We start from the raw sequence: 26082 nt of genomic DNA, 5'->3' as shown, positions 1-26082 counted from the left end.
CATCGTAATCAACTGTCATTCAGAAAAATGTCCGATGTGATCAGAGATCCAGAGAGTAGGGTGTAGAAAGTTAACTATATTGGCCAGGCAAGCGCATTGCTGGCTCGTGTCCAAGTAAGCGCCTCGTCATGAACAAACATGAAGCCAGCAGTAGAAGCAGCTGAGCGGTTCAGTCGTGTAGTCCCGTCCTCGGGGATTACGAGCTCCGCTTCCTTGACCAAATTAAAAGTGTTTGCTTTGCTAATATATATCTATATAGATACACATATATATGAACAGATATACAAGTTGTTTTTTTTTCTTAAACTTTTTAAATTTTACTCTCATCGTTTCCCAGATTTGTCACTCGAAGTTTTTTTTTTGTGTAAAATTGGAAACGTCGTGTGTTTTTAACTGACAGACGGAAAAAACATATTATAGAGAGTTGGAAGGAGAGAAGTAAGAGAACAAGTTTAAAGAAATTTAAGATAAAAGTTAACTACGGAAAGAAGAAATAAAAAAACAGACAGAGATAGAGGAAAAGAAAGAGAGAGAGAGCAGAAGAAAGCGCGCGACGCGACCCGTTTCAAGGGGCACACATGGCAATCGATAGTGGAGCAAATCGTCGTTGCTCGCAGCGCCCATGAAACAAGTGGTAAAGCACGTTTCGCAAGCTCCGTCGACTAGAGCGTTGATAGTTTACTCGTGACGAAATAATGTTGGGCTTACGAGTGTGTGACGTGTTGTTGAGTACGATTCAAAAGAAGAAACCAACGAGTATTTCTTAAAAAGGTGAGAGACTCAGGATAATCCGGGGTTTTAATACAAAAAAACATAAATATATAAATTAAAAAAAGTAAAACAAAAATAGAGTATAAAAAATAAAAAATTAATTTTTTAGTGGTAAAAATATAACTTTCATGTCTATTTATACTTATTCATTTTCTTCATGTTTATTTTTATTTTTATTTTTCTGTAGACGACAATATTAATGTGGCCATAGGAAAAATTTAAAAGCCACCCATCGTTCTATTTTGAAAGTTTTTTTTTTTATTCCGTTTACTTGCGTGTAGATTCAAACAAAAAGTTGTGATATTAAAAAAAAAATTTGTATGTGCATATAATATATACATATGTACATACGTTTGTGTGAATTTAAAGTCATGGCGATCGCGCAGTACTAAACGAACACATAAAGAAACGTTTTTTTCTGTTACTGAACTATCGTAGAATATATACTATGTAGTGTAGTATAGATAAAACATAAATTAAAGATATTTATGTAGAAAAAAAAAGGATCGATGTAAAGTTACGTGCATGTATTGACACCGAGTTTATTTATTATTTACAACTACTGGTTATTAAATCTACATAAAAATCATGTGGATCTTATCCCTCGTGGGCAAACGTTCGAATAAGGGTGAAAATCGATTGTGCCATGAGAACCAATCGCGTCGTCGTGAACTTTCAGGTATGTACACATCCGTTCTGGTCAGCCTACACTCCCCTAAAATATCTCCATGCACCCATACACGTTTTTTACTTAAAACTTTAAAACAGCACGACAGTTTTTAAAATTTTATTTAAAAAGTTATTTTTTTTCGCGATCTAGTGGTAACTTTTTACGATTTATCATTCAAACTTCTGTGTCAAGCAGCAGCATTTTACCCTCGAGATAACGATTCTGATTTGTGAGCATGTAGGGCAGGAAAGTCCTCGGAAGTATAAATCGAGGCATCTCTGGCCTTGTGGGGGTCGAATCGTTGAACTCACTACTCTATTTGGGGCAGTGGAGCACCACCCCTGATGTGATGCGGCTGTCTATAACATTTTTTCTTTCTCAGTGTCTTTGTATATAATATATATACATATATATATGTGGTATGTCTGAGAGTAAATAGATAAGAGGGGATTCCCTCCTTAAGTGTTGGGGCAAAAAGCTCTACAGAAATATCACAGCAGTCGTTATGACTTTACTATCAACTCCTATTGTCACTTGTTCATTTTTTTTCTTTTTTATATCTCGACGACATGCTGGTTTGTGTGCTGTAATGTGTTGGTGAATGGAAGGCGTTACGTGTATCGTTTTATTTATGCTAATCCCCTCTGAGTAGAGGGAGAAGACAAATAAGAAGTAAAAGAAGAAGAAGAAGAAGTTAAACGTTTAGTAGCGTTATAAAGTCACTTAACGGCTATTCATTTATTGTTATTGATCAATGAAAATTCAAGAGCATGCCTAATATTATAAATATATAAATAAAACGGCCGGGATAAAATTATCATGCAGTCATCAGAATATCACATAGCCTTGGGTACAAATAACATTGTATGCAAATTATTCGTCAATATAGATTTAACTTGTTATTTTTTTTCTCTCGCTCGAGTTCTTGAGGACTGATATCCGTTGTTGCAAATGCCAATTGGACCGCGATTTTATCCCGCATGCAAGTTAGTCCCTCAACTTAACTGGCAATGAACTGTCACACAGAAAACTTTTTTTTCTATGTATACATATGTATGTATGTATGTATTTATTGCATTTGAGCAATACTAGAATCAGCATCAACATCAGCAGTAGCCATACCCACGTAGCGTAATGTCAAGCTAAGAAATTTACGACCCAAAAACCTACGAGCCGGCATTTGATGCGACGCCAAAATCCATGCGCTATAAAAAAAATTGCCGATGAGAGCAGAACAAATCGCGAGTCAACCGGAAAAAAACATTATTATTTGGAGCGTTTTTTTCTTTATGTTGCATCACCGTACAGATAAATTTTATGAATTTATTTATTATGATGTCTTTTTAATTTGTTAGACTGAAAAATTACTCGGAGTTTGATTAATGAACGCAAACATTAAAAACAACATCCGGGTTTAGTGTAATTTCACAAGGTCATTCGTGACTTAATCTAAGATTAAGGGTTTTTAAAATAATACCTATGTACATCGGAAAATATTAATTTTATTTAAGACATCGATCTAAAAGATTATAAGATTGTTATAAAATAATTTCTCAAGTCCAAATCTGATGACGTGATTTAGAAGCAAGTAGTTCAAGGGTACGATCTGTTAGATCTAGAGTACGCGGCCGGCCAGGAAACTGTTTGCCGAGTTAGAAAAAAAAAACACATAAAGTAAAAATAAAATAAAAAATATAATTATTATAATAGTAGAGGAGGTAGCAGCAGGTAGAGCAAAAGCGTGTTCATGAGCAATCAGATAACGGGGAGTGGTGGCGTATAAACTTGTAACATTTCCTAGTAATATAACGAGGGATATTTGAAGGTTGTAAACAGAGTTGTAGAGGATATTGATCGTTCTAAATGCTATTGCATTGACCAACTAAATTTAACTATAGACTAACGTCACTATTAAATAACAATCTTTTATGTAGATGTATAAATACGTATGCTCTGATGGATATAAACTTTTAGTAATGTAAAGGGTAATAAAATAAAACTGAGTAGCGTAAGGTTTGATATGTAACAATAAACATGGGCTAAGACGTGTTGGTTTAATTGCAGATTATGAGGTGGCTCAGAGCCACACTGTTGACGGTGGCGGAGAGGTGCTGCGCCGACGGATGAGAGCCAGGTGCTGATCAGGCTGACCGCTAGTCGATCCGTGTGGTTACCCTGAGCCGCAATAATAATAAAAACAAAATAAAACGTTCATCTGATGCTGAACGATCGGAGATACGAAGAAGACGCGGGAGTGGATGCGGATCGAAATGGCAATGGCTATCTCCCATACCACCACATGTCGGGAATCGAGGGATTTAACTTTGACAGTGACAGAACTCTTACCTCTTCGATGGCAGCCTCTGGACCAGGATCTACGGGAACGGGACCAGGGACAGGAACAGGGACAGGGACGACAGGAGGGACTGGAATCGGTACAGGTGTCGGTTGGAGTAAAGAAGTACGTTATGCACCATTCACGAGTGTCAACTCGGCTGTACCATCGGCATTACCACCGGCACCGGCACCGCCACCGCCGCCACCACCACTTCCTCTTCCTCTTCAGATGCAGCAACGGACTTACTCCCGATCCATGACCTCACTGCCCCCAGAGCCTTTTATGATCATGAGATCAAAGGCTTTGAACAGGCGTGTCTCGATAAACGTCGGTGGCGTTAAACACGAAGTATTATGGCGTACTTTGGAGAGGTTACCGCACACAAGACTTGGACGTCTTCGAGACTGTAATACCCATGAGGCAATTACTGAATTATGCGACGACTACTCACTTGTTGATAATGAATATTTTTTTGATCGTCATCCGAAATCATTCAGCTCAATATTAAATTTTTATCGTACCGGTAAACTCCATCTCGTTGATGAGATGTGTGTATTGGCGTTTAGCGACGATCTTGAATATTGGGGTGTCGATGAATTATATTTAGAGAGTTGTTGTCAGCACAAATACCATCAGAGAAAAGAACATGTTCACGAGGAGATGAGGAAGGAGGCTGAGTCGTTGCGGCAAAGGGAGGAGGAGGAATTCGGGGACGGCAAATGTGCGCAATACCAAAAGTGGCTGTGGGACTTGCTCGAGAAACCGACCACGTCCATCGCTGCCAGGGTGAGTTGCTCTTTTATCCCTAATTTACACAATTATGCTCATCAATCATTTATATCATTCACACTAACAATAACAAACGCTAATCTTCTCACTGTTTTCATAACTAAAAAAAACATTTTCCTACGTATTCACACGACAAATGACGTCTCCAGTGATCTTGTTCACTACTTCTGAAGTGCCACCTGCTAAATTTCTTCTCCATCATGCAGACGTAGATATCTGTTAGTATGTAGATAAATATATGTATATATATATAACACCGACACAAATTACGAGTGTAAATACACACACCTTTTTTAATGATGAGTATTTAAACACGCATACATTAAATTCCATTTGGCGATTCACAAATTCCCACTCAGCAGCAAGTTGACGTTAAATGTTCAAACCAGACGGCCAATGCAAATGTATAAAAGAGAAATTTACACAAAGGTTGTAATAAAATCTATAATTATACTCCGGTAGTTACAATATGATTCAACAAGACTTTGCTACACTCACACTATATATATACTGTATAAAGTAATACAGATGATGGAAAGCCAGATGAAAACAAAAAGGTCTTTTTCGTTTTATTTAAAAATTGTGATGCTTGCACACTCTTTTATGACAGATGTATAAATTATTCTTTTTGTTTCTTCTACTGCTTCCTAATGTACGTTTTTTTATACATACTTTAAAGCGACAATAATTTCAAGTACGCTCGCCATTATTGCTGCACACTGCACTAAATTTTGTAGCACCAGTAGTATATAATAATTATGTTCCGGCTTAAAATGTCCGATTTATTTCATTTAAAATTTTATTTTTTTATTCAAATTAAAATTTTTTTTTAATCACTAAATTTTTTTATCTTAGGGCCAGTTTTTCAAACCGGGTTTATTTTTATTCGGGTTTAAATCAATATTTCTAGTATATCTATGTATAACTGGCCCTCAATATAAATAATAAATTATCTAATTAATTATGTATATATATATATATATTTTTTTTTCGTGAATATTCAAAGTTATCGTAGTTAAGATTACAATCAACGGTTTTTCCAATCATTGAATTCAATAAATAAACAATTATAATTTATGAAGATGAAAACGTTATCAGTTTAGGTCATCTAACTTTCCAAATCAATATTTCTAATGCAACATAAAAAAAGTAATATAAATATTTACAGCCAAAGTTAACAAGAAATGTAATATACTTTTTATAAGCAAGCAAGCTATTTATAAACATAATTTTCGAATAATTAAACTAACAAAACTTTACGTCTTACACGACGTTTCTAGGCTAGTTACTTTCAAACAAACTTTGAAACTTCCAAAGGTTTATAACCGCCTCATACTTAAATTTTTTATTCAAATTAGTATTTCTCTTCAACGTTATATTTTTTTTTCTTCTGTAATCCCTTGGAAATAAACTATTGATTTTGAGTAATTTTATTTTAATTTTCTTCTTTCGGCATAAATATTTAAGGGCGGAGACTACACTAACGAATCACGAAGTCGTATATGGGGTCATAAATTTTTGAATATCACTTCAAGCAGTTTCAGGTAGTCTCTTATTCGTGTATCGCCACACAGTCTACGTCGTTACTTTATCCATAACTTAGGTTTATAATTTATTAGTTCGCTTGTGACAACAATAACTACATAATAAAATCGGTGATTAATTTTTGACATCAATGATTTTATATATATATATTGAGAGTGTAATAAACCTGTTTATTGTTATATCTTTTTTATGTTACACTTTTTATTTTATGTTTGTCATCAAACTGATGGTAACTTTCATGATCTCTGAACTGATAACGTCATATATTTTAATTTATATTAATATTTTTTGTGTAAAAAATAAATAATTGTCAATCTTTCGGACAATAAATTATTTAATGAAAATCTATAAAAAAAAAAAAAAATATACATATATATAGGGGAGGGTTGGGCAAAATGGGGTACTTAAGAAAATAGCAAGTTTTCGGGGGCTCAAATACGTTAAATATTTTTTTTTTTAATGATATTTAAAGTGAGTAGAAGTAATTTTTATATTATGTGGGCAAAGTGGGGTACCCCCTGAATAAGGCGAAAAAGAAAATTTCTGGAAATTATATAAATTTCTTTATAAGTAATTTACATAAAGAAAAATTATATTTCAAATAATAATTGGATGCAAAAGAAGAAAAAAAAATTTTTAATAGTTTTTATCATAAAAGAAGTTATAAAGTAAAAGATTTAAGTTAATTTTAATTCTAAAGAAGATATTTTAAAAAAAGCAATTATATATTGTTTAAAGTTATACATTAAAAAATTATGAAAAGGTAATTAAAGCTTAAAATTACAGAAATTGTAAATATTTTAAAGTTAATTACGGAAATACATCTGAAGTGATTTGACACTAGTTCTTTTATTGTAAATTGATAAGAAAATAAATTAAATTGATATCTTACAAAAACAAAATTTTTCGAAAACAGTAAAAAAAATTCAAAATAATGCTGCATTATATTTACAATAGTGATTTTTGAATATTTAAAGAAAAACTTTTATAAAATTTAGAAGTACCCCATTTGTCCGCCTTAACCCCTACCCATATTTGTAAAAATATTTATTTAAAAAATTTTTAATTAAATATAACTAATACATATTATTTTTTTCTGTGCACTAGTTCCAATTAATTAAATAAATCTATCGCTATTTAATTTCATACACATTTTTACTTAAAAAAAAAGTGCTTAAATAATAAATATTTATAAATTTAGGTAATGTGCAACATGCTTTTATAAATGCCAATATAAATATTTTCGTTGTTTACTGTAATGTGTACTTTAATTTCTAGGTGCTGTTCAATAATAACCATCTTGATTATAATTGTTTAATCGTTTTACCCAACAGCTTTTATCATACCTTGTTTCAAGCAAATGTTTAAAAAAATTCGAACAAAAAATTTAAAAAACCAACAATATATAATCAACATAAATGTCGCGATGATAATAATGGGAGGGTTTATACGCGATTACCAGGTATCACGTGAGTCCCTTCTCGTTCCCGCTCCCTGTGGAAAGTGATCACGCGTATCTATTTATTATTTCATTTCCTCTGGTTGTTTCTATTTATATATTAACTTAAATAATAATCTAATGTTCTCATAAATATGATTATCAATTGTATTTCATTTAATATCTCTCAGTATACAAATTAAAAAAATAATAATAATTTAATGAATAAATAAACAAACAAATGCATGATTATTTGTAAATACAAGGAACGGTATCTTGAAGGGACAGTAACGATGTGTTTGTTGGCTCGTCAATCCGGCCTCAATTCACCAATTTATTAAATACAACTGCAATAAAAATAAGAAAAAAAAATATTTAATACGATAAATGAATACTAAATTTAAATTGATTTCCATCCAAACCGCAAATCAGTTTAATTTTTAAAATTTTATATATTGTTAAAAAAAAATAAATTTTCAAAATTATAACTAAAATGCAAGAGCCTGCTGTAAATAAACGAAAATATTCTACAAATTTTTTTTTTTCATAATACCAGCATCGAAACTCGAAGTTTCGGTATCTCTACAGCCAGTCGAAAGAAGCTAATTTCAGCCCAATGCCGCGAAAAAACATCAGTAAATGCGAAAATTATAAATGCCTTCAGTCAGCAAGTAGAAACAAACTTGTTTCGTCCTGAGGGAACAAACAAATAATGTTTCTGTCCGCTGACTAAAGACTTTCGCAATTTAAACTCTGATACTTGTAATTTGTTTAATAGTAATTTCAGAGCGTTAATTTTATTTACGTAAATGACAGCTCTGACTGTGATTAAGTTTTATAAAAGTTAGTGTCAATAACAAATAGTTTTTATAGTTTCTGCTTAATTGCTTCACTGCTGATACTGAAACTATGTTCCAATGCAGGTAATCATGAAAAATCTAGTGTGTAACTAAGGATAAAATACGATTTCAGACTGTGGATAATGTCAGCCTACTTCACCCTGGTCTAAAATCGTTTTGTTTAATCCCTTGTCACACAATATACTATAGTACAATATACTATAGTACAATTAAACGATTGAAGTAAAAGACCTGGTACCCGATCAGGAAACTAGTACTTCATTCCATGTATTTGTATATTTATATTTAGTAAAATTGACTTAATATAAATATAGAAATACATGAGTGATCGGGTACTGATTCCCTCATGGGATACTGGGTCTTTATAGTATTAAATATATTTGCACACGTTATTCTCATCGACTACTAGACACTACTGGACAATGTCAACAGAAGAGTCATCGAGTATCGTAAGAGAATAAACGTGTGACAATTTATTAAATTTATCGTTTAATTGTCCAGCTTAACTTGTAGAATATTAATTGCTGAATGTGAATAAACGGTAATGCGCGATTGGATTTGTATGGCTGTTGAAGGGTTCATTGTATTGTACATTTATTTACATTTTTTTTTTTTTTATTTATTTTATTAATTAAATTAAGCTTCGATGAGAGTCGTTTTCATTGTTTCTTCCAAGATTATTCATCTCTCAATTAAAAAATAATTATAATAACGATACAAAAAAATAAATAAATAAATTTAATAATAGAGCCTCGCTTTAAATTTAATATTATTTTGTTTTATATTTAAATTGATTTGACATTGCGCAACTTGAGCTTAAATATTGACGCAAGTTCGTAGCTTTATATATTTTTTTTTATTATTATTTTATAAAAAAGTTTTTACCTAAGTCGATGCTTATAAATAGATACAATAAAAAAAAAATAATTTCATGAATAAATCATTTTTTTTTTTTATTCATAGAATATCGAATTGATAATTTCATACCCATACGTGCGCTATGTACGCTTGTGTATTATTTATGTAATCTTATCTCAAAAATTGAAAAATAACAAAAAATTTGTTTTCTATTTGAAAAAAAAAAAAAAAAAAAACGTAAATAAATTGAATGAATAATTTTGGGTCGGCTGTGTATTGCTTTGACCGCTTGGCATTTTTTGTCTTGTGTTCATATATACGATTGTATATCTATATAAAAACGTGATTAAATAAAAATAATAAGTAATTGTTTGTAACATAATATAATTAATATAAAAAATAGTAACTAATAAGTAGACCAAGACACGTTAAGGTAATATGCAGTAACGTAAACTCTCCACGAAGCTAATTAATAATGCTAGGACTAATTAGCGGTGAAGAAAGTGGGAGGTGGTCGTAGAAAAAATACTACGTTCTGGAAATAAATAAAATATAAATTTATGTTTATGATAAACTTATAAATTAGTACCTGGGATAAGTGTGTACTTAAATGGAAATTCATTCCGCGAAGTTATGTCAAGGCCATAATAGCAGGTTTTACAGCTCGTGGATACAGAGTTTGAGAAGATGAATAATATTTTTAACAATGGAGACGACGAAGAAGGAAAAGATAAAAAAATAATAATAATAATGACGATAATGATAAATTGATGTAAAAAAAAAGAGGAAAATTGAATGAATATGAATTGAAAAATGTGAATGGTAAAATTTTCAGGTGATAGCTGTGATATCAATTCTGTTTATTGTGCTATCGACGATTGCACTGACACTCAACACCATTCCTAGTATGCAAGTAAACGATGAGAAGGGTAACTTTCAAGATAATCCACAACTAGCGATGGTCGAAGCAGTATGCATTACGTGGTTCACGCTAGAATACGTGCTTAGATTTAGTGCATCGCCAGACAAATGGAAATTCTTCAAAGGCGGTTTGAATGTAATAGACTTACTAGCAATATTACCGTACTTTGTGTCGCTGTTTCTCGTTGAAACAAATAAAAATGCAAATGATCAGTTCCAAGATGTTAGACGTGTTGTACAGATATTTCGTATAATGCGTATTTTGAGAATATTAAAACTAGCACGTCATTCAACGGGGTTACAAAGTCTTGGTTTTACTTTGCGAAATTCGTACAAAGAACTCGGGCTACTTATGCTCTTTCTCGCAATGGGTGTACTCATATTCTCGAGCCTTGCATACTTCGCGGAGAAAGAAGAGCCCGGGACCAAATTTATAAGCATTCCGGAGACGTTTTGGTGGGCTGGAATCACCATGACGACCGTAGGTTACGGAGACATTTATCCTACGACTCCTCTTGGCAAAGTGATTGGCAGTGTATGTTGTATATGTGGTGTCCTGGTAATTGCGTTGCCTATTCCCATTATTGTCAATAATTTTGCTGAGTTTTATAAAAATCAGATGAGACGTGAAAAAGCGTTAAAACGTCGTGAGGCATTGGAACGTGCCAAGCGTGAAGGCAGTATTGTATCATTCCATCATATCAATTTGAGGGATGCGTTCGCCAAGAGTATGGATCTCATTGACGTCATCGTCGACACTGGTAAGATAATATAAGCGAGGAACTTATTCTGCTCAATTCAACAAAACTACTTACTATGCACAGCCGACAACTCGAAAATTTCATTACTGTATTATTTTATTTTACAAATTTAATTAAAGTCTAACGAGTAAGTTCCTCGCCAGCTCATTTCCTCTATCTCACATTAGCTTAGAAAAAATCCTAAAAATAAAAAAACACAAAACGAAACCTGTGCTCTTTCTTGTCTTGTTCAATGTCTTTATCATCTTTCTCTTTATTTTTTTATAAAAATCTTTTAGGTCACAATATGTCAGGTGCAGACGGTAACAGCGAAGACGGCGAATCGACGTGCGAACGTGGACCAGCACAGACAGGAGCCGGTTGCTATCGTAATTACGAGCACTCCAGTAATATATCACGACATCGCAGAAGTGCCTCTTCATCATTCCCACAAGTTACTAATGATATGCCTACTACCCCAGACAGTCCTAATCGTCGACTTCTTGACTTTGCGCAAAATATACCGGCCTCTCAGAACGACGATTACTACCACGACGAAATGCTCGCTCAACACTCGAATCAAGGCAATACTACACCTAGCGTAAGTTATTCATTTCGATCTATAAAGCTATTCCTTATTACAATTATTTTTTTATTTATTTAATTAATTAATTATTTATTTATTTGTTAATTTAAATCAACTTTGTTTATGTTTTATTATAATAATTTTTTTTAATCGCAGCTTCATTAACACAAGTCTATTCACGTAACATCGGTAGAATGGAAATGTTTATCTAATAATATTTGTGTTAAAGATATGATAATGTTTGATGTTACCCATTTATATATATATATTATTAACTTTATTTGTTATCTAATAATTCAATAAATGTGGCTCTGTTGAAATAATTATATATATATTATATAACATGAGTGTAAATGTAGCAACGAGTGTGAATGTACCTGGCAAGTATGATCCTGAACTTAACAGACCAGTAACAATTTTTGGTTTTTTTTTTTTTTTTCAATAAATCAATTGCAAAAAAAAAAACTAAAAAGATACACATGTAGTAAAATAAAAAAATTATAAGTGCAATTTTTTAAAATATTTTTTTTTTAATTTATCGTGCTGAAAAAAAACTCAAAAAATTATTAGACGTCGGCTAACTTCAATATTATTCGACAATCGGAAATTTTAAATTTTTGAATAAATAAATCAAATTTATTGAGAGTAAAAATTTAAAAATGCGCTTACTAATTTTCAAATTCTATAAATGTGCATTTATTTTACACAATTATGAAAATTGAGAAAATGTCTGCTACATTCACAATCATTACATAACTATAATAATAAATAATTAGCTATCGATATTATGAGAATAGGTAAATAGTTTTTTAGGTTTTGCCAACTGCAGTTTTAGAAAAATTAAAAAAAAAAAAGTATAAAGTTTATTATTTTTTAAAATGCCCAAGATAATATAAATTTATATATATAGACACTTTGAGCATCCCTGCTAGTTTTATGTTCATTTTTTTCAGGTTCAAGTGTAATTCTAGCTGCTGATAGTGTATGTGTAAATAGTGTACTGAAGAATATTATTAAGTGTTTTTATTAAGTGGACTAATTAATAAATTTATCAATGACAACACGACACACTTCACCGTCCATATTAAATTTTTTTTAATTTTTTATACCATAAGTTTTAACCATCAAAGATAGTTTACAAAGAAAGAAAAGAAAAAAAAATTTTAGCCATTGCACAGAATTAAAAATTTTAAAATAATTAACAATAACGTACAACGAATTGCCATATTTACGACGCCAAATAAATAAGTATTAAAACGAATTGAAAGTATAAATTATACACATATACATATATTATTTTTTAATCTTTAATAATTTACTAGACAAACGGTTATAGATTTGCCAGACATTACTTGCAGTAAACTACTTTAATAATAAAGTTATTTATCAAGACTTACTAATACATATACCAGTGATTTAAGTGCTACGGCTCCTTGTTATGGAAAGTAGGAAAAAAAAAGTTTATTATTATTATTGATAATGAAGAAAAAAAATTTATGAATTTTAAAAATTTTATTCGTGATATTCTCATCCACTTAAAGGGTAATTTATTTTCTGCTATCGTTTAAAAATAATTTGAATTGCTAATTAAATAATAACTATTTAAATGAACGTTCCTGGGTGAATTTAATCGAGTTTTAAAATAAAAGTATTAAATAAACAAAAACAGAGCCACACCCGGTAACGTTTGAAATTTATATTAAATATATATTGAAATGTTAAATATTTAAAAATAAATTTATAGGTGCTAATAGTTGAATATTTTTTTTAGATTATTTATTTAATAGCTTTATGAAATAACATATAATTCAAACGTTATCATGTCATTTATAGTCTATTAAAAAATAGTGCCGCATTAAATATTATTAATAACAACAACAATGCTTTTGTATTGTTACAACTCACTAAATCATCGTCATAAATCATTATCATTATTACTATTATTATTATTACTATAATAAATATTATTAAATATAAGGAGCCTGAGACTAATATATGCTTTTGCATTTATATTTTTTTATTTATATAATAAATATTTATAATTCATGTAACGCTCAATTTATTTTATATATTAATATAAGTAATTATTTATTTAATAAATTAATTTAAGCACTTGTTTTTTTTTCTTCTAATGATATACTGTAAAAGATTTGCGGATTAAATCCGGAGTAAATGTGGAGTAGATCACTGTGTATTTATTTAATCCCCGTCGGAGTGAATTTCACTCCGACGGGGAGTTTATTTTGTTGTTAAAAGTTTAAATTGGAGTGAATGCGGATTGAAATAAAATTCAGATCACTCCGCTGAAAAACAAATTCCTCATTTACTCCGTATGCGGAGTAATTTTTTTTCAAACTCCGAGGGACGAGTACATAAAATCCATAATCACTTGGAATTTACTCCCAATTTTTTACAATATATTCAAATAAAACGGGAAATGAACGTAATTATCTGTTTAATGAATTAATTAATATCTTCATTTATAGAAATTCTAAATATATATAAAATCAATACATAGTATTCATACTCTCTGTATATCAATTTTAACTCGTCAAATATTCAAATACGTCAGTTTTAATAAACTATTGTAAAAGTTTATTTATAGATCTTATTTAAATAATCAATGATTATATTAGTTTATTAAACTACTTCACTATATTTTTGTTAATTATTTACAATTACTATTTTATATTAAAACTTTATTAAAATAATCTAAAGATAAATATAACAAAAGTTTTATTATTATTGCTTTTTTTTCTTTTTAATTTTAAACAAATTCTTGACATTTTAGTAAAGACGTAAAGACAGAACTATTAAGCAATCAACCTTCGGCATAAAATATGATATAGTGTAGAAAATAACCAGCTGTAAAGACGTTTAACTTTAATTATTAATATGATTAATGGTATTGAAAGTAATTACTTAACACCGAGAACTAATATTACTATAAATTGAATAATAATGGCCATAAAAAAAATTCATTAATTAAATTTGCATTTTCTTCAAAAAAAAAAAAAATAAATAAATAAACAAAAATAAAAATGCCAAAGTATTGCTTCGCAGTTTTGTTTTCACGTGTAATTTTAAGAATGTGCCACTTTGTCATCGTTGTTTTTTATTTTAAATTTTTAAATAAATAAAGAGTCCACTTGACAAGTTAACAAGTGTGTATACAATTTATAAAGCTCGTACGTTTATATAAAAAAAAATGTAAATATTTTTTTTTCTAATTTAATTTACTTATTTTATTAATGTATTTAATCTGTGTGGATATTTTATTAAGAGCTTGAGCTTTAATGAAATTTATTGATTAGTGTTTTTTTTTTATGTACATATATTTTTTATAAATTTATTACAGTCAATTGTATAATATCAATTGTCATAAGAGACAAATGTTTAAATTGTGGCTTCGTGCCCATAGTTATTTTTATACAATCACTCAGACTTTCATCGTGAGTAAGCCAATGACAGAAATATATTTATCTCAAGAAATACTATATACAATATACTATTATTTTATTGTAATTTTATTTATTTAAATGAACTACATATATTTGAATATAGTAGAATACATTATTATAATAAGCTTTGCTTAATTATTAATTAATTAATTAAATTTATTTTTTATAATATATATGTATATTTTGTAGTAAATGTTATTTATTTTACATCCATATATATAAATATGTATTAAGTATACTTCTAAATAATTTTGTTAATACGTATATGTAGATATATTTATATATATGTATACTTTTAAAGAAAAAAAAATTACATTGAAACAATGCCAATGAAAACAAACGATTTAGCTTGGTTGGCAAAATATAATAGAGCAGAGACAATCAATATAATAAGTAGTATAAGCGTTCGAAGTATGGCTCAATAACAATTTATCTCTATTACTTGTAAAAGTTTTGTAATTTAATTTTAAAATTAATTATCGATTTTTAAATTGGTTTTTTCTCATTACTTATTGCTATTGCAATTACGTAAGAGGATACGTTTATTTAATTAAGTAATTAGATGAATACGTATTAAGAAGTAGGAAAAATAACTTGAGTAATTGTTATTAAAATAATAAAAGATAATGTACATGATAATTATCGGATTAAGGATTCAATATATCAATAGTATTTGTCGGTATTTTTCAGACAATGGCGCCTGATATATACAGAATGTACAAATGTGAAATGGGATATGAAGATTTTGAAGACGACATTCCAGAATATTATATGTGGAGCTGATTATTTTATAATTATTTCATTTATTTTTAATTATCACACAATCATTCGTGCTCAGACATTCATAATAAAATATATATATATATATATATAAAATTATGGTAGTCAAGAAATCAATACCTCGAAAGTGAGATTAATAAAATATAAATAAAGACATATGAGGGCCAGGAAAAATTTGTAAAATCATTATCATTAATAAATAATTTTTTTTGTTCATAACATTGTTTATTTATTTTTTATTGTATGTTACACTGTAAAAAATCGGGAGTGAATTCAGAGTGATTACGGATTTTATTTAAATCCGAATTCTCTCGGTCACTCGGAGTCACGGAGTTTAAAAAAATTCTCTCTGCATACGGAGTAAATTCGGAGTTTGTTTTTGTAGGGATGATTTTTAAATAATCTGGATTTTATTTAAATCCGCATTTACTTAAAGTCAGATTTTAAATTATTTTAAAAAAATCCCCTTCGGAGTAAATTTCATTCCGGATTTAATCTGCGTTCACTCCGAAAATTTTTTACAGTATAATATTACGCATATACATGAATATATATTTATCCTGCATCAATCATTTATTTTAATATTTTAATATGGGTAAGTAATTTCGCATCACAAAGTGGCACTTTCTTTTTTATTTTAACATCCCACACATTTTTTCATTTATTTAAAAAATTTGTTTACGAAAATGCATTTTATTTAACGGTTATTAATTACTGCTATGTTAATTATAAAAATGATTTACTGTAACAACGTATAGTATGTAATGAAATTATTTTTTTAATTAAGTTTAAATGTCTCTCAGGCTCCGTAGATAATTAAAATAATAATGTCATCATAATTCACGTACATTGTTAACGTTCATACCAGCGCTTACTGTCTTTATTCATTTGTATTTGTTTATCATATTTATATTTATATTTTTTTTGTCCGTTTTATTTGAATGCATTCATCTCATTGAAAACATTTGAACCATTTCTAATAAAAATAAAGCAACTTCACCTTCTTGCACTAATTGTGTTTACGTATATATTTTTTATTCACAAAAATGGATTTATAACACATAGAAAATAATAATGAGTATTAAAGGTCATCGAAAGGTTCAATAGTTTACGATGGGGTCTTTGAAAAAAAAAAAAAAATTAAAAATAATTAAACAAATAAACAGGAGAGTATAATTTTTATTATTGTTATTGTGTGATATGTAGGATGAAGATAAAAAAGACAGCAGAAAATCCGAGAAATTTGATGAATTCCCTAGTGAATTTGAATGTTGCTTTTGTACTACAAAGGTATTTACTATCAATAACAATATTTATAGTTAAAAAATATTTAAATTTCAAATCGCTGATTTAATAATTCAAAATTTATTCCAACCTCAGCTCCAAATTTAAAAAAAAAAAGTTTTTTTTTAAATTACCATCCCTTGAATTTTTTTTTCGCGGTTAGTAATTTAAAAAAATTTGTATAAAAATTCATCGAATGACTGCATGTGTAGTTAAATTTGAAAAAAAATTTAATTTTTGAATTTAATAATTGAAAATATAAAGGAACCTGTTATAGATTTATCAGAAAAACAGAATAAGGTAAACTTAGAGTAGAAATTTGTAAATAAAAATAAATATGACATTGAAATTAAATATAAAATTTTCATGATATGTTTGATTGTCTTTGGGTCTTGTTTGTTTTGTATGTTATACAGGAATACAAAGATTACAGAGACGCTGAAGATATAATGCCACTTGCGACAAGTGATTTTCGTAATCCTGTATGCCAAGAAATGCGTTCGCTGAGAGAAAGTAGTGTTGATACGAGTGCATTGGGTGATTTATTCTCATACTCATATTCATCACCGCTGAGACAAATAACAGCAATTGCTGCGTCATCAGCATCAGCACCAGTAGCAGCTATTGTTGCACCAGCATCCGAGCCAGTGAGCACTCCGGCGACGGCTTATCCGTCAAAATCATCGTACAATGAACGTGGTAGCGTTGATAGTTCTGAGACCTACGCAACTTGTCAAACTCATCCATTTAACTCCCAAGAATTGCTTGGTGATGGTGATGGATCCAACGAAGCTGACAGTAATCTATACATAAATCCACTGGAAGGTGCGGCTGACAACAAGTGTCGTGAAATAACTGCCGACAAATCGCCTATCGTAGATCACCAGTCCACACTATTTTCGCCGACATCTACTAATACGAATGCTAGTGAATTTTCAAAGAGCGTTCAAGTTCAACATGACTCCATTAAGGCCAGTGTCAACACCGATACTTTGCCAAAACATCGAAAAACTCGTGTCGCTAAGGTATTTAGTTGATATTTTATCGAGAATTTTCTAGAGTTTTCATTTATTTTTGGCCATGAAAAATATTATTTTTTATTTCAAAAATTATTTTGGCTTTGTAGTTTTGAAGTTCAATAGCTTTTGAGTCATCAAAAAATTCTTTAGTATTTTTTTTATTAGTTTAAAAAATATGTAATTCTAGAAATTTTTTTATTGTCACAAAATATATGTAAATTCTCAAAGTTTGTCTTTGAAAAATTCAAAATTACTATGAAAAAGCTGGAAAATGGGATTTCCAAGTTCTTTTTGTTTTAATTGATTAAAATTTGATAAGTAATCATTTATAAAAAATTATGAATAATATTTCTTATAAAACTTTTTTTAAAGATATAAAAAATTTGATTTGTATACAAAATCCAATTCTGCTTGAAAAAAAAAATCTTAAGCTCCTTCATTTCGCCTGGAGCTTTTTGATAAAAATAAAATTTCAGTAAAATCTAATAATTTTTTCCATAAATCGACGGATAAATAGACAAGATAAAAAATAAATAACCCAAGAAAATCCTAACGTAATATTTTTCATGACAAAAAAGTCCATAAATCTCAACAATGAAATTTAAAAAAAAAATTTCAAATTTAAATACATTAATGCCAAAAGTGAAAGGAACAGAAAAATTTCGGAAATTTTTTAGTGATTTTTGCAAGGGTGTAACTCTGTGAAAAATAATAATTTCGAGATTTTAAAAAAACCATTTTACAGTTTGAAAACTCTAGTTTTCGCGCATTTTGATAAAAATTTTGTTAAAGCTACGACTACCGCGCAGGCATGAGAAATACTGTGATAAAAATTGCACAAAGTTACAGCCTTGAAAAAATCACAAAAAATTTTTCTGTTCCTTTGATTTTTAGCACGAATGAATTTTAAACAATTAAATAAAATTACAGAGTGCATCAGGACGTAGACCAATAATAAGTGATCAAGATAGTAAAAGTAACACAACGAAATCACCGGATGGCCTGGAAGACAACAATAATTCTTATGTAGGACTTCGTGGTGGTCGCGCTACTGTGCCTGGCAATACATCAAACACATCACTGACGAGTCTCGCGTCTGCATCACGACTGATAAGCCAACAACTAGTCGGGAATACAACCGGTAGTACTAAGCAATATGGTAAATGAACCAATAGTAACACGTGCTCGAGGATACCATCAGCCCACGCTTTGTTAAAAAGTCACATAGTTTATCAAAATACGCTCAGTAATTTTAAATATTTAATAAATTTTCATTAGGGCTGGTTTTACTCATTTAAAGTTGTTGTATATAGATATTATTTCATTATTATTATTAATGTAAGATATCAAGTTAAAATTACATATCATTCCCTGCTTTGAGTCGTAGGAGAACGATAGTTTATAGACCATTATTATTATTATTATTATTATAATTATTATTTATTTATTACATTTATACTCCTTTGTTACTTCCTCTAGGACTGTTGAATGATATAAAATAATTATAAATGCAAATTATCACGTTAGAAAATTAAATAGTCTAATAAATAAATTTATTATTATTAATAAATAATAAATTTTTAAATAAACGCACGCACTGTTCACGCATTACTCAATTAATTAATTTATTTATTTATTTATTGATAAATTAATTAATTGATCAATTGTTGGAAAAAAATTTTTTTTATATAGAAAGCTATAGATAAATTACATTACATACATAAATTCATTGCATTAATTGCAAGCTCTAGGCACAAATTGATATTTAAAATAGTTGTTGCGAATGAATGGCAGGTATGCTATTAGGCCGTGCTTTTTTATTAGTTTTTATCACACACTAGCTGAAATAATATGTACACTTGATTTATATCACGACATGCTAATTCTCATATGTATATATGTAAATTTTATTGACTTGTTACTATATATACAATTATTATTATTATATATTATTATATTGCCCACGTATCATAAACAAAGTAAGCAAAAGCGATAGAAAAATAAAAAAAAAAATTGAATAAATAAAAATATATAAAGGTCTAAATGTCCTGTAGTTGAATAGTCAGTAGCTGTGCACGCAAGTCATAGCTTAAATGATAAACTATTAAAAAGTTTACATAGATTGAGTATGAGAATTGATTAGAATTGAAAAAAAAAAATATAAATTAAATATTTAATAATTGACTACAAAAAAAAATACTGATGACATGGGAAAAATCTTTAAACTTTTATCTACTGGTGTCTGTTGCGGTATATTTTGTTCTGATTTTTTAAATTGATAATTTAATGCTCAATACTAAGATAAATTTTTGCTCATTTTTTTAAATTTATTAAAATAATTTAAAATTAAAACTCGTGATAAAAAAAAAATTGTGAGATTTTTGTTGTGTGGGAGTTAAAGATTGAGAGGAAAAAATGAGTAATAAGTGAGAGAGGGAGAGAGCGATATTATTTATTAATTAATTAATTAATTAACAAATTAATAATAAATAATTTTTTTTGTAAAGACAAAGTTATTTGGCTGGTTCCGAATTATTTCCGCAACAAGTCACGCTCTTGTAAATAAATTTATTTTTTTATCATCGCTGAGTCGATATTTATGAAGAAAAAAAACAATAATACAGAAAACGAAAATAACAATAATGAGATAAAATAAGTACGAATTTAATTTAGCGTTGTAAGTTTTATTGTTGTTATATAAGAGTATAAAAGAAAATGTCTACGACTGGATTTATTATGATAAATTTAATTATTTATTTTTAATTATTTATTTATTTATTTAAATAAATTATATATTTAAATTATTTATTTATTTTTTTTTATTGTTACAATGCTTCTGATTGTAGATTACTTACATGCTACAATCGGATTCGCAATAAAGTGAAGAAGAGATTTTAAATAAAAAAAAATAATAACGAATGAAAGCTTTATTTTCACTCGGAAGTTATGATACTGAATATGCTGCACTTTAATCATTCATTATCCCATTCTCTTTATTTATTTTTTTTTTTTAAATAATTTTTATAGTAAAGCTATAAATAATTGTGTTTATTTTTGAAAAAATACCAAATAAATTTATATCTTTTCTATAATAAATTTTTTCATAAACTCTTTAACGGTAATTAGAATTAGAAAAAAATTAATTTTTGGTAATTGCTTATTTTATTATAAAAAAAAAAAATTTATTATGCTTGTTAAAAATTTTACAAAATTAATGCTTAACTTTTTTTTCTTGGCCGTTGAAAATTTTTCTGTGATTTTTCCAAATTAAAAAATTGTTCAAATTTTCAAATTTTGAATTAGAAATTAATATGAAATAAGATAAAAACTTTTTTTTTTAAATAGAATTTACTCATAAAAAAAAAATTGTCTGCAGAAAAATTATTTAAAAAATTGTTTAAATAAAAATTCTGTTAAAGAGTCAAAAATGAATAATTAGAAAAAACAAATTAGTTATAAATATTTTATTATTATTTAATTTAAAAAAATTTCAGGCACAACAGGTGGAAACAAACTGTCTCTATCAGTCGATTCAATAGACAGTGAATCAATGATGTCGTATGTAACAAATCGGCATCATCGCGCCAAATCTATACTTAAAAAATCCGAAAGTACACGAAACGCATATTACAACAACGGAAATGAATTGGACGGTGACACTGAAAAATTAATAATGGATAATGCGAGTCCAAATATGAATACAGTTCGGATACGTCAGACGCCTTCGTTTTTTTCCAGCCAAGTTCTGGGTTCATTATTACGTACAAATAACAATAATAATAACAACAACAACAACAACAAAAATTCAGCTAAATTATTTAGTCCTTCGTCAGGTGAACGTACCACAAAACGTAGTCAATTAAAATCAATCATGTCTATTGATAATAATAGAAATAAAAGTAAAGAGCAGACGACGACAATCGATGTGAATAATGAAGATTTAAATTCACGCGCCACACAAACAATTAATGACAATCAATCAGTACAACAACAACAACAACAACAACAACAACAACATCAACAACAACAAATTACACGTCCATTAAAAATTCCAAAAAAATCAAGACGTAATGTCATTAATGAGAGGAAAAAAGCATCGAGTGCTGGTGAAAGTTCAACTGACAGCAGCTCGCATCGTCTTCCTCACGATTCGCATCGACGTCTCTCATAAAATTTTATCTAAAATTTTAATTAATTAATTATTATTTAAACAAATAATTAATTAATCAATCAATCAATCTAGTTTCCCTGATAAATATATCGTAGCTGAATGTTTTAGCTTAGCAATAAACTGTTTAAAATCTTTGATATAGTTTATGAAAATTATAACAATATATAAATATATAAATTATTTTTTGTTATTGTTATTATTGTTGTTAATAAGTTGTTATTTATTGTCAACATTCGCACAATAATTTAAATGATACGGAGAAAAATAATTTGCAGTTTAAAATTTAAAAAAATTAACTATCATCTGTATAAGTTATTTGAACTATCGCTGTATAAATTGTACAAAGATAATTGATAATTAGTTTGAATAGATTTTTAAAATTTCAAAAGTCTAATGCAAATGTAAAATCATAAGCTTGAGATATTTTAATTTTGGTTTTAAACTTAGTGACAAAAATTGAAAGGGTGTATAAAAATTAGGGGTGTAGGAATCGAATCAAATAATTTGAATTTTTGAATTATTCGAACAGTCACGAATTATTCAAAAAGTTACGAATAATTAGAAAACTTATAATTTAAAAAATTTGAATTATTATATTCGAATTTCAAATAAGATAGTTCATAAGTTCAAATTACTCGCACACCCCAAATAAAAATATGTCTTTTTGGAATTAGTATATGATATTATATAGATCATTTTTTTAAATATTTTACGTTTAGTTATTTAATGAGTAGAGTTAATAAAAATTATATATATATATATATATATATATATATATATATTTTTTTTTTTTTTTTGACAGTACAATTTATAAAATTTTTGTTGTAAATATATTTTTCTCCGTATAATCGAGTTATACAATAGAGACAACGCACATTTGTTGAATTTAAAAAATATATAAACAGCAATAGAGTAAATAATAATAAAGAAAATGATATAAGTTTTTCTGCAATGTTGCTTGATAACTCATTTTTTTATCACATTTTTATTTGCATCCAAGAATGTGCCTTGTATGTTACGTATGCAAGCAAAATATAGCTCAAGGTATCTGTAATGCTTGTATTCATATATTAGGAAAAAAAAAAATTTTAAAAGACACAAATAAAATAACAAATAACAAAATCTTTTAAAACAAAAAGATCTATTGAAAATGAGTATTTCTGTGATACAAAATTACATCGGATTATTAAAATATAATTGATGAAATTAAAAATTTTAACAATTACTAATTATTAACTATTAATCTTTTTATTGATTATTATATATATATATATATATATTATACAACAATAATATATGCTTCGCGCATTTTTATATTATTTGCAAGTGTTTTTTCTTGCTTTATATCACTAGTCTACTAAATACTAATATATATAAATTAATAATTAATAGCATAAATTATCTATCAGAGATGTAGTTTAATTATAAAAAAAAATTAAATTTATCAAAGTAATTATTGTATGTTAGGAAAAATATCACTAGCGTTAAAAAAAAGTAGCTAATGTTTGAAGTTTTAAAGAGATTTTAAAAAATAAATTAATGATGAAGAAAATTAAATGAAATTAAAATTATACAGTTTATTTATTAACCGTAAACCTTTATTAAAATACATTTATTTCAAAATAACAAAATAAAAAAATTTTAATGTTAATAACAAATAACATATTATGTTATTATTATTATTAATACACTTGATAAATAAAAGTATCTATTTACTAATTTAAATATTTATTGAAAGCTGATTAAATGTCATGACAACTGAATACTTGGATATTTTATTCTGTTTTATTCAAGTCCCGGATATCTTCTCACGAGCTTCATAAGCCAATAAATTGGATTTCTATTGGAATAGAAATTTGATTTATTATGGATAATAGTTGCGTATCTATATATATATTAGACTGTATTAAGAGACTCGACTATTTTTATTTTAGGTATATTTCTTTAAAATATAGCTATTGTAGAGGGTCTCATCTCGAAGTTTTCAAAAAATTTTACTATAAGTTTTATTTTGCCGAGAAATACCATCAGTTCAAAAGCTTATACATAATGTATGTACGTATGTATATATGGCGTGTTATATAACGCGACATGTCAGATGGATGCTGGCTACAATTTTTATCTGATCGTAATGAAACTTGGTACACTTGTTCATTGAAAAATTACTTCGATTAAGTTCGAAGATGAGAAAAATCGATCGAATAGTTTAGAAGATGTGGGTAAAATTTTTTTTTGATTTTCGTAAAAATAGCATTGGTTGCTGTCTTATCTTTAAACAACTTTTTGACCGAATGCGATAACTTAATTTCGTAAAATGCATCTTGAACTTCGTGAAAACAGCTTTAATTTTCACTACATAAGTTGTGTTTCATAACACGAGAACTTTTAAAATAATCGATCGATTTGATTCATCTTTGAATCTAATTAAGATAAATTACCCATAAAATAAGTATCAAATTGCATAAAATCGAAATTGCGATGAGGCGATTGTTTATATTAATACTAAAAGCTCAAACTTTAACAGTATTTTTTTTTATCTCGAACAAAAATTTCTGTATAATTTAAAAAAAAAATGGTCCATTTTTTTGACACAGTCTAATATATGTATGCAAGTAAATATTAAAATGATTAATTATCAATTATTACTTACTGTCGAGGATTATTTTTAGCGGAGTAAATAACAGCACGATGCGTACGTTTCATTTTTTGTTCGAAATTTTCATTAAAATAATTATTATCACGTTTACCAAAACCAATTGCAGTCGATAGAGGAAATTCAACAAATGGCCGTGATCCACCAACAATACGTGTCTTTGGTCGTACTCTTACGACATAAGATGAAGGATCACGTTGTGAACTGGTTTCTTGTCCTCCGACTGAATATCCTCCGAAGATTGCAATCGTAATTACCAATATTAAACGCATTATTTTCTAGATAACAAATTAATAATGAATTGTAAAAATTATTCAAGATCAATCTCTCTCATCAAAAATTTCTATTTTTTTCTTTTGTATTTTTACTCGTAAGTAATTTCATCATTAATTTAAAGTAATCAAAAAAAATGTTTACTTTTTAATTATGAGTTATAAAAAAAAATGAATAGTAAAATTATTTATTGGTCTAATTGTCAGTAATTGAATTACTAAACTAAAAAAAAATTTATTTTTCGGGTAAATTAGTATGACGCAAAACACGCACAGTCACACCTTAATTTTTCCGTGTTAATTTAGATAATCCAATAAGTATATGTACTTAACATAGAAACAATAAATTAAATAACTATTATTACACAGAAAAAATGAACTACATAATTTGAGAAACGACAAGTAATATAATGATCAGTAAATACTATCATTCTAAATATGTGGTAATTTTTAAAACCCGAATAATTACAGGGTAGGTATTTAAATTTATTGTCTATGCAAAAAAAATGAATATTTGAATTTTAAAAATCGCAACTTCAAAAATTTAGGACACGTATTATAAAATTTATTGTTCGAATGTTAAAATTCTATATTGACATTCAGGTCCCTTAAAATTTCCGACACTAATTTATAGTTTATTGTTTTCCGTATAATAATATTTAAATATATCCACCTTCTTACGAGACTTCATTGAGAAGCTAAGTATAGCATAACTATAAAGTACTCAACGGTAATGTTAATTAAAAGTATGATCGGTATTGGAGTAGTTCTATTAGCAACTGAGAACCCGGTTCGATCGCAAGTCCTTTTTGTAGGACGAACAAGCTACTGTTGTACAGCGGCTACCGCAGTTGCCGCCGATGAACGGCGTGCAGCCGCCTACCGCAATCGGCCGCCGCTGCATTTGCCGCCGATGTACTCAATGT

General features: G+C 28.2%; 2 protein-coding genes across 3 annotated transcripts; one reads left to right on the top strand and one right to left on the bottom strand.

Annotated features, from left to right (window-relative positions):
* Positions 1 to 152: 152 nt before the first annotated feature.
* On the top strand, positions 153 to 22290 carry LOC103573082 (potassium voltage-gated channel protein Shab). 2 transcript variants are annotated; one of them, XM_008551949.2, is made up of 8 exons: positions 153 to 771; positions 3506 to 4565; positions 10105 to 10951; positions 11230 to 11531; positions 16964 to 17047; positions 17458 to 18066; positions 18991 to 19219; positions 21555 to 22290. In XM_008551949.2, exons 2-8 carry the CDS (start codon positions 3660 to 3662, stop codon positions 22229 to 22231), a joined length of 3654 nt encoding a protein of 1217 aa, XP_008550171.1. In that variant the 5' UTR covers positions 153 to 771; positions 3506 to 3659; the 3' UTR covers positions 22232 to 22290. The 2 variants fall into 2 exon arrangements, with proteins under 2 accessions (XP_008550171.1, XP_008550173.1); XM_008551951.2 differs by lacking the exon at positions 16964 to 17047.
* A 1700-nt stretch (positions 22291 to 23990) lies between these two features.
* Positions 23991 to 25975, bottom strand: LOC103573083 (uncharacterized). The gene is made up of 3 exons (XM_008551952.1): positions 25830 to 25975; positions 24882 to 25162; positions 23991 to 24071 (listed from the first exon to the last, which is right to left on the bottom strand). The coding sequence occupies exons 1-3, from the start codon at positions 25845 to 25847 to the stop codon at positions 24017 to 24019; spliced, it is 354 nt and encodes a 117-aa protein (XP_008550174.1). The 5' UTR covers positions 25848 to 25975; the 3' UTR covers positions 23991 to 24016.
* Positions 25976 to 26082: the final 107 nt, after the last annotated feature.

The sequence above is a fragment of the Microplitis demolitor genome, chromosome 8 (genome assembly GCF_026212275.2).
Source record: "Microplitis demolitor isolate Queensland-Clemson2020A chromosome 8, iyMicDemo2.1a, whole genome shotgun sequence".
Taxonomy (NCBI): Eukaryota; Metazoa; Arthropoda; class Insecta; order Hymenoptera; family Braconidae; genus Microplitis; species Microplitis demolitor.
This window is presented reverse-complemented; position numbering and strand designations above follow the sequence as displayed.